Source organism: Merops nubicus, unplaced genomic scaffold, assembly GCF_000691845.1.
Source record: "Merops nubicus isolate BGI_N331 unplaced genomic scaffold, ASM69184v1 scaffold8553, whole genome shotgun sequence".
In the NCBI taxonomy this organism is placed as follows: domain Eukaryota; kingdom Metazoa; phylum Chordata; class Aves; order Coraciiformes; family Meropidae; genus Merops; species Merops nubicus.
Window position 1 is genome coordinate 1 of NW_008598232.1, and position 9,880 is coordinate 9,880.

At 49.1% G+C, this 9,880-nt stretch overlaps 1 protein-coding gene across 1 annotated transcript in view; it reads right to left on the reverse strand.

Moving 5' to 3' along the window:
• Positions 1 to 1,087: 1,087 nt before the first annotated feature.
• ACLY (ATP citrate lyase) overlaps positions 1,088 to 9,880 on the reverse strand; it is a gene marked incomplete at its 5' end in the record, with an annotated part of 19,504 nt that continues 10,711 nt past the window's right edge. The window contains 14 exon segments of the mRNA XM_008936975.1: positions 1,088 to 1,188; positions 1,354 to 1,430; positions 1,653 to 1,735; positions 2,264 to 2,377; positions 2,563 to 2,706; positions 3,962 to 4,112; positions 5,190 to 5,344; positions 5,620 to 5,713; positions 6,001 to 6,128; positions 6,288 to 6,398; positions 6,763 to 6,844; positions 7,006 to 7,202; positions 7,441 to 7,545; positions 8,064 to 8,232. Of these exon segments, the coding sequence (XP_008935223.1) occupies positions 1,094 to 1,188; positions 1,354 to 1,430; positions 1,653 to 1,735; positions 2,264 to 2,377; positions 2,563 to 2,706; positions 3,962 to 4,112; positions 5,190 to 5,344; positions 5,620 to 5,713; positions 6,001 to 6,128; positions 6,288 to 6,398; positions 6,763 to 6,844; positions 7,006 to 7,202; positions 7,441 to 7,545; positions 8,064 to 8,232 (1,705 nt within the window).

The following is a 9,880-nucleotide window of genomic DNA, read 5'->3' on the forward strand; positions in this document are numbered from 1 at the left end:
GGGTCACCCTGCCGAGGGGGGTCCCCCTTCCCCTTTGCTCCCGGGCAAGGCTCCAGGAAGGGACTTCATAGGAGAAATTCTCCTTTTCCTTTTTTCTGTTAAAAGGAAGTGAGCTGTAGCTCTTTCATGTTTACTCTAACTACAACACACACTTCCCTAACCCTTAGATAATGCTGTGTTAGCTACAAGCAATTTCTTTCCTCTTTCTTCTCCACTCTGCCAAACTTCACCTTTTTTTCCCCTCCCTTCTTTTCAATCAGCTAGAATACACACCAGGAGAGGAAGAACTGCTCTGAGGTTTGGCACTCTCACATGACTGGCTTTCTGCCACCTCCCCTTAGACCCCATTCAGAACCAACTTTCAGAGGCCAGAAGCAGAGAAAGAGTAAGTTAGTAGTGTATCATTTATTTCAGCTAGGTTACAATACACAGACAAGGAGGATGCTGAAGTTATTACTGAGATTATTTTTGCATCTGTGGGTAACGTGAGTGACATTCCATGTACCAGCAATCTAACAGTAAACGAGAAGTTATTTGCATAAATACAGACACCGGAATACAGGTAGTTTCACAGTCTTAAGAGCAGTATGTTACAACTTTACACTTGGAATTACTACACCAGAGGTTGAGTAACAGGGGTTATACATCAGCAGCAGTCCCACTATTCCGGATACAATCGGGCTGAAGAGGAGAACACAGTGAACAAAATGAACAACAACAAACAACAAAAAGAGTCCCAAGTTATGAGTTATGGGAACGATGGGCACCTTCCCCCCGCTGGGAAAAGTTACAGCTTGGATCTTCCACAAGTACAGTAAGGCTGCATCTATGAACTAAACTCCTTCCCAGAACCCTCCATAAAATGAAACAAGAATAGAAAAAATAAAAGGGTAAGACAGTATTAAATACAGCAGGTACTGCAATATCACAAGTTTTGGTTTTTATTAGGGTAAGTGTCTATTCTTACAAAACAGTTGCTTTGCACAGTTTGACCAGGCAGCTCGGTGTCTATTACACACCAAAGTCCCAGCTCTGGCTGTCCCCTGTGCAGGCTCCTGTCCCCCCGAGGTGACGCCCGAGATGCTCCCGGTGCTCACATGGTCATGTGCTCGGGCAGGACATAGGATATGTCATCCCAGGGGTGGCGGTACAGACCCTGCTTCAGCCTCTTCTGATCCAGGTAGTGGCCTAAAACAAAAGCAGTTTACGTTACAGAACTTGTTCCCCCTCCTGGTCTTGCTCTGCCTGGACACAACTTTGATCTCTGGATTCCTACAACAGCATTCTGGACTGAGGCCCCAGAGGTTCCTCGTGGTGGCAGGGGATGGAAGGGCAGCAACGTGGCCAACTTACCAATGAATCCCATACTCCTGCCTAGCACGAAGATGCCATTAAGAGCTCCTATATCAATATACTCATCTGCTTCTTCCCTGCAAGAGAAAAGAAATTAAATAGTTCCTTATAGTGACCCATTTAAGGAATCAACCTTAGAGAGGCTGCGAGCCTGCTCTAGTGCCAGCAACACCAAAGTCATGTGAAAGCTTCTTCCCTCAAAGTCCACCCTACATTCACAATGGCCTTCTGGAACCCCTGTGTGAGCGGGCAGTGTGCCTTCCGGCTTTTTTACAGGACCATGAGACCATGAGACTCACCGTGTGAAAGAGCCACAATTCCTGAGTACGTCAACAAAGGCAACTCCAATAAAGCCATCTACATTCAGGATAAGATTTGGTTTCTGCAGGAAATGAAAAAACACACAGCAATAAAGAGTTTAACACTGGTAAATGATGTTCACTTGGAAAATTCCACCCTCAAGGGCAATTTGAAGTTTGCCCATAATTGTGGGCACACAAGCCTAGTGACAGAGAAGCTGTCTGGCAACCTGAGCAAGAGCCACACTCAACGTGAACGATGAAACCCAGCCTCAAAGCAGCAGCCTGCATCTGGCTGAAGCCACAGTGACTGTCTGCCACAGCCCATCGTGTGTGCCAGCCCTGCCTCAGCTTTAGAGAGCAGAGCAGGTCCAGTGCAGACAGGGACACCACAGGTAACAGGGATTGGCTTGTTCAGTGTTTTCCCAGTGTCCAGCAACTGTCTTCAGCCTCAGCAAACTGTAGTTCTGCTTGGCCTCGAGTCTACCACAGAAAAACAACCCCCTAGTAACAATTTATAGAGCACTGCAATTAAAACAGTATTCACCCTGGTCACTTCCCTCCCAGTAAGAAAGAATGCTCAAGAGCAGCTAAATACAACCACGTTTCACCTTGGAAGTTGTAATTTTTTCTACTTCAAGGGCGTAGTCCAGCAGAGGGGTGGCAGGGAAATGCTGCTTCACATAGTCCTTGAGGATCTGAACTCTCATGTCTGGGTTATTTATCTGCAAGTTAAGAACATGCCACAGTCACCGATCTTGCCTCTTACACAGGTACTTGTCATGAGCTTTCCCATTTGTAGGTCTAGGAGAGTTTGGTCAACAGCTACATTTGAAACTTGCCAACTTTCTTCTTTTTGTTTTTTCTGCCCTAGAACACCCTCCAGTCTGTGCTCATGCAGTTTCCTTACCGATTTGACTCGGTGTCCAATGCCCATGATCAGTTTCCCTTCTTTCTTCATCTTATTCACAAACTCCATAGGGATGATCCCACTGTCAAAGGCTTTGCTGAACACTTTGGCTGCAGCATCCAGTGCTCCACCAAACCGGTCACCCTGGGTGCAGGACAAGGGGAATTACTGCAAAGGACTCCAGAGCTGTCCTGGTCTGGGGGAGAACAGAACTAATTCTGTTCAGTGATTTTACTTTTCAGCTAAAGCTCTTCCAGTTGACTGCACTTTCTGAAGTTAGCAGCATGTTTTTGCAGACAGTGTCTGCTTCCAGCAGTGATAATGCTCCATGTTTAGAGTTACTACCAGGGACTGGTATGCAGCCCAAGGTCACTGCTGCAGCTTGTGTACCACACAGAGGGGGGCAGAAAGTAAAGCTGCACCTGCAGGGAGGAGCAGACAAGGTAAGTGACCCTAAATTCACCAGTGGGGTACTCCATCCCATACCCATCATACTCAGTATAGAAGCTAAAGGACCACAAGGGTCAACCCCTCCCTTTCTCTTTTGCTGCCTCTGCAATGACCAGCATCTGAGGAGGATTCCATCCACCCTGCCTTTGATCCTGAGCCCTGTGTTCCTGAACAGAGTTCCAGAATCCAGCCCCTGTGCCCAGTTGCTGTCTGTGGCTGAGCCCAGCCCAGGTCTGTTCCCCAGGGCTGCTCCCCAGCCTTGGGGGTGATGGTGATGTACAGCCATCAGGGGGAGCTGGGTTCAGTACTGCTCTGGTATATATTCCATTTTAGTAGTATTAATGAAAACAATAATAATGCTAAAGCTGTTTTACTCTTCTGATCAATAAGTCTCTCTCCTTTATTCCCTTTCTCCTCTCCTTTGGGGGCACAGGGGGTTAACAGAGAGCTTCTGTTACAGGTCTGGGGGCAGTCCTGACCCTAAACTATGACAGCAGTTAAGGTACAAAACAAGGACAAGATTATCCCCCTATCCACCCTGCCTGTCACTGCAGCATTCACAAAACTGGAGTTCAGCATGTGCTTGAGTAAAAGCATGTCTGGAACTCCAGCAGTGCTGACACAGAGCCAGCGTACCCCTGCCACAGGCAGTGTGGGGAAATGCAGTCTGAAGGAAGTTTTATTCAAATTTTCACTTCTCAGTCCTAGAAGGAACTAGGCAACCATACAGGGACAATGCTGACAGCACTTTGGCCTCTGTAAAATATTTCTAGACTCAAGATCTCAAACCACTCTTGTTTACTAGAAAAACAGACTAGGTTTTAAACCTGAAGCATCAAGGTATCAAAGCTGAATTCAGCAGAAATTCAGAGTGCAAGCAGCCAGACAGAGCCTGCCCGTGGCCCTGCAGCCCGTAGCAGTGAAGCCCAGAGGCAGAGCAGGCACTCACGATGGTGAGCAGGCCCGAGGTGAGGCTGGAGACGAGGTCCTTGCCCGCCCGCGCGCAGACGATGGTGTTGTGGGCGCCCGAGACGGCCGGGCCGTGGTCTGCGGTCACCATCAGGCACATCTCGATGAACTGGCACGCGTACCGGGGCAGCCTGCCGAGAGACGGGCACCTGTGAGCAGCGCGGGGGCTGCGCGGGGGCTGCACGGGGGCTCGGCGCTCAGGTTTGTGCTTGAGGAGTGGAGCAGAGGCAGGGAGCTGCAGGGTCTCGGGACCCATCAGCGCCTCCCCTCATCCCTCAGAGGTTTTTGGCCAAAAAAGGGGTTCAGGGCAGGACCCACACGGAACAGAACTATGTACCCCCCCCCTCGAGAGAGAGCGACACTTTTAAAAAAAAAAAATGAAGTATATTGTTCAACAAGGAACAGAAAACGAAAAAGGGAGGTAAGGAAAATAATATATGTAAAGACCAGGGGAATAATACAAAAGATAAAATATACAAAACCCTCAGAAATGGTTCCAGGGTCCCACGGAGTGAAAGGAGAACTTTCCTCTCCGAGCTCCAAGGCAGGAGTGAAATAAGAAACCACTCCCTGCCTCTTATCAGAGTGTGTGTGGGAAGGGGAGGGAATACAATGGTTTCACACCCACCCGGGGTCCTCCCAGTTGCTGGAAGGTCAGGACCCCATTCCAAGCCTCAAACCACAACAGCCAGGGAGGTGCTCAGCTCAGAGCTGAGGGTCAGTTCTATAGGCTGAGCTCTGTGGGTCCCCTCGAGGGGAGCTGTGGGGCTGTGCTGCAGTTCTGTCCATCCTGCTCTGCTGAGCCAGATTCCAGCTAATGCCAAGACTGCTTCTTATGAAAACACCATCAGATGAGTGCAGCAAACTGCTATTTAGAAAGCTCCCTGTAGGCTGGTTAGCAAATATTTGTAAACTCCCCAGTCTCTCCAGGGCCGAGGTGACAATTCTAACAAGCAATTAGTCAGTGTGAAACAGGCCTAGAATAGAGATGTTTCCTCAATGCACCACAAAACCTGTGGAAAACTTTATCCCAAGACCAAAATGTGCTGTAGGAAGCCTTAAGTGGTCTCAGAAGGGGATATTGGGCACTTCCAATGAATCTACATGCACAAAGGAATCCTGGAGTTACTTTTGTACTTAAGTCTGTTAATAAAGAAACAAAACTTCAAGTCAAAGAATTCTGGAGCTTTCACAAAAAGCTGCCTCACCTCCTTTGAAACCAGAGCAGGCCCAGAACACCTCCAATTCCCATCTCTTCTTTGAAGACCTCAGTGATGGGCATCCCAGCATAGATCAGTTCCTGACCTCTCTCATCACAGATGCTTGTCATGAAGGACGCTGGTTTGCGGATCAGACCCAGCTCCTGAAATCACAGTGTGAAGATGGGATTTGAAACCTTCCACATTAGGAGCAAGGGGCAGTAGGGGACAGGGTGGTCAAAGAACAATGCCTTAAGATTCCCTCAGATCAGCTTCCACAGCCTAGCACCAGCACAGGCAGGGAGCTCACAGATAACGCTGTGAAGGATGAGACAAAACCCCAAAGCAACACCATTATCAGCATAAGTGGCCAGAATCACAGCAAACATCCTGTCTGGTTTCCAAGGAACCCAAGGGCAGTTAAAGCAGCCCAGCTCACCCTTGCCCAGGAGTAATCCATTGGCACAGTTGGAGGAGGCACTTCCTCAGCTGGTTCAATCACTCTTTTGGCCACAAGATCCTGGTAGACAGATCTAGGGAGAGAATTCATTATTAACTTGAGTCCTCTTAAGGGATGCAAGTGAGGTCATCTTAATCTAGACCCTAAACCCCAGAATGAATAGAAGTTGCTTTCCTTAGCCAAGAATCTATGACTCTATTGAGTCCTTTTAAGGGATGCAAGTGAGGTCATAATCTAGACCCTAAACCCCAGAATGAATAGAAGTTGCTTTCCTTAGCCAAGAATCTATGACTCTAGACTGATAAAGGAAGTGTCTAGAGTCACCCCCTGCTGAGAAGGTGTCCTGTCACCATGACTTACTGAATGACCTCTCCCAGCTCATCAAAACTCCTGGGAACAAACACTCCAGCTTCTTTCAAGGCCTGATTCTTTGCAACAGCAGTTTCAGAAGCCTGGTTGGCACAAGCTCCTGCATGGCCAAACTGCACCTGCAAACAGGAGGAGAGGCAGCAGTGAGGATCTGCACGTTAAAGCTGCCACTGGCAATTCTGGAAGGTTTAGGTGCAGTGAGAGAAGGTTTTTCCTTCCTGTCATGGATATATACACACACATTTGTTTTATAAATTTGCTTTCGCTTTTGCACATACCTCTGAAGAGAACATGGTGGCACAAGTACCAATACACCAGCACACCACTGGCTTGGTGATACGACCTTCTTTAATACCCCTGCAGATCTTATACTCTTCTGTGCCTCCAATCTGCAGAGAGAAAGCAAGTCCTGCTGCTTCAAAACTGCACTTCAAAACAGCCCCGAGACCCACATGGAAACATTACTGAAGTTTTTTCTCCTTTTTCATTCAGTAACAGCTGCAGTCTCAGAACAGAGAGCCTCCTTATTTGATTTTTTTTTTTTTTAAAGTAGGGGAGACTGTGCTTGTCAGGGGAATACATTAAATTTCTTTTGCGTAAAGAAGCATGAAATAAAAACTGAGATATTCAAGAACACAGGGAATAGCTGCCACTAATCAGCAGCTGTTCTTCAGCATCCTTGAAACAAGGTCAGATGCTCCCAAAACAAAACCTGTGGGTTCTTCTCAGGCAGGATGAGCTGGTCTCACTCACCTCTCCCAGTACTACAATCATTTTGACTCCTGGGGTATCCTGATAGCGCAGGACGTGGTCCATAAAAGTCGAGCCGGGGTACCTGGGCAGAGCACAGGAAGATGGGACCTGTTCCATTTGCTTCACAGTTTTTATTTCTCCCAGAGAAGTTTAACAGCCGCCCTGCCCTTCCTCCTCCCCATCACTACCCATTCCCCTGCCGACGGACTTAGAAAGCAGAGCCCTGTTGGAGCAGACCCCTACCTGTCCCCCCCAATGGCCACCCCCTCGTAGACGCCGTCGGTGGTGCGGGAGATGATGTTGTTGAGCTCGTTGGACATGCCCCCGGAGCGCGAGACGTACGCCACGCTGCCCGGCCGGTACAGCTTCGACGCCAGGATGTTGTCCAGCATGCCTCCCGTGTTGCCTATCTTAAAGCAACCTGGTTTGATCCCACCGACCTACAAGAAATCAGAGAAAGTTGTGAAGCCCTTTAAAACGTGTAACCCAGGATTGCTGCAAGACAGTCTTGTCGATATGAAGCAACAGAAATCAGGAGCGTGACCCTGCAAGGAGCAGCTAACGTGCCCTTTATGGATTAAAGGCAAAATGGATTGTAGGAATTATTTTATCCTTCAGAGAAGGCTGATGTGAAGATTAAGATAGATGGACAAGAGGAGAAAGATCATCAGTACGTACAGTTGCAGGCCCAATGATAGTGACTCCTTTTTTATCAGCTGTCTTGATCAGTTTCCGTGTCAGAGCCTCTGGAATGCCCTCGGCAATGATGGCAATGGTTCGGATCTGCAGCAAGGTCAAGAAAACCATTAGTGCCCCCCAGTGTCAGCACCCTGATGAACTGGAACTCACGGGACAGAGAAGGCAGACAGCAGCCCACGGGGCACGACCAGCTCCTGCCTCTCCCCAGGCCTAGGGGAGGTCAGGCTGTGCACCCTCACACAGGAAGGGTCTCACAGGATCCACAGTCTGCTGCCATCTTCACAGCAGTCTCAATGCACTCAGACAACTGTTCCACTCCCTGGCACGTTAGAGCAGAGCTGCATTTTAACCAACCCAAAGTAACCACCTCTGGCAAAGATGTGCTGAGTTCCTCTTACACAAATTGCAGGTCTAGCATGAGAATTTGCTATGCAGCTCCAGCATCCTTCTTAGAGTCTAGGAGGAGGTAAAATTGAGGTATTTATCTGCTAAGTTGGAAGACCAAGACAATTTGCTAATGCTATCCCAGCTTCAGACACACCTGCACTCTGCTGACAAGATCTTCCTCCTTTTCCTGGGCATCTCCCAGATCCCTCACTCACCTGTGGATAATTCATGGTCTCGACAGTGCTGTCGTAAGCAGAGCGCAGAGATGCAAAGTTGATGAGAACATCCACCTCTGGGTGCTTCCTCATGGCATCTGACATGTTCTTGTAGACTGGGATCAGGATTTCTTTGTGGCCCCAATAGAACTTCTGCCTGTGATCACCACTACAGAGGACAAGATAAAAAAAACCCTGATCCTTAAGGCTACAGAAAGACAAAGGGACACAGTGCATGCAGACAAGGAGTTTACAACCCCCGGTTCTCAGACACCAAGGCTGACTGTGAGACACTCACTAGAGAGTGAGTACACAGGGAGGGACCATACTAACAGCAGAAGGTTCTTCAGAGTATAGAACAGAGCAGCATATGGAAGGAGACGGGCTAATGGGGACAGAGGCATCCAGCAAGATGAATAAGCTCTCCCACAGTGAAGTTACCAGAGCCTCAATTCTACTCCAAGCTGGAAGACAGAATGAGGCACAGAAAGAGTAATGAATGAGATGCATGCAAAGCTGCATTAACTGAACTGGAACAAATACTGGACTGGGGGAACAGGACACCAGTATCTGTGGTGAACAGCCAGGACAGCAATGCAAGGGCCAGTCAGCTTTCCTGTCCTGCTGCAGTGAAGTTCCACCCACCCTGCCCCACACGCTGCAGGTTCCCTGGCAAGGTTCCCTGTAGGGCTTGTCTTAGGTACAGCTGATGGTCTGACTGGAACTTCCCCGAGGTCTACACTGCCCAGTCACCGCAGAGGAATCGGCTGTGTTCCCATGCTCCTGTGTTTGTAACAGAACATTCCAGGTCAGCCAGAATCAGGCAACTCTAGAGAGCCCTAAACTTTTAATCCCAGCTGCTTTTCCTTCATTAAAGCACTGTGACACTGCAAGGGGTTGCCACTCACCTAGAGATGCTGCTCTGCCTGTGCCCAGGTCTGGCACCCTGCGGTCTGCACTTGCTGAGAAGTTATTACAGAGCTGCAATTATCATCAGAGCTGCAGACTAACAGCACGAGGCACTTAATTGTCAAGAGACAAAACGCTCTGCAGGACAGAGGCTGATTACACATCAGCTGTCCTGGATGTCTGTAAATGCCACAGAAGGGAAACCAAGCTCCTGCCTGGCTGTGGGGACGGCTCCCGCCCCGCTGTGCCAGCAGCAGCCACCCAGCTGCTCCTCTCCTCCTCACTGCTCACCCTGTTCGACAGGGAGACTCCCCCACACCCTCCTGAGGAACAGCAGCACACCAGTTTACACCCAGCTGCACTCTGGAGGCTCCTCCTGAGGGCAATCTGGAACACCTCACAGGTCCCCTCAACCCCATTAGCTGGGGGATAAGGTCAAAGAGGGGGAATACCACAAGAGAACCCTGTCCCACTGAGGGGTCCACACAACTCCTGCCTGCTAAGAGACTAAAGGGAAGAATAGGAGCAAGATGAACAGGATTTCATTTTGTCTTTTAATTTTGTTTGGCTACAGGAGAGCAGAGAGTGCTTTAGCTGGCCAACAGAGCTGGTCTGACTCTGGCTAATACTTGGAGGGGAAAATCCCAGCTGCTGCAGGCACCAGCCAAGGTGCCTCAGACAGGCCTGCAGCAAACAGCAGAAGAGTGGAAGAAGCCTTACAGAGCCCTGCTGCCTCTGCTAAGGCAGTGGCTGTTAAAGGAAGCCCAGCTGGTCATGACTTCCTCACTGGCTGAGTGAGGGAACAGGATCTGGACACCTTCTGGAAGACCATGAAGTGGGACTTAACTGATGCAGCTAACACTGAGCTGTTTCAACAGAGCAGCCCGAAATCAAGGGGTGAGGGAAAG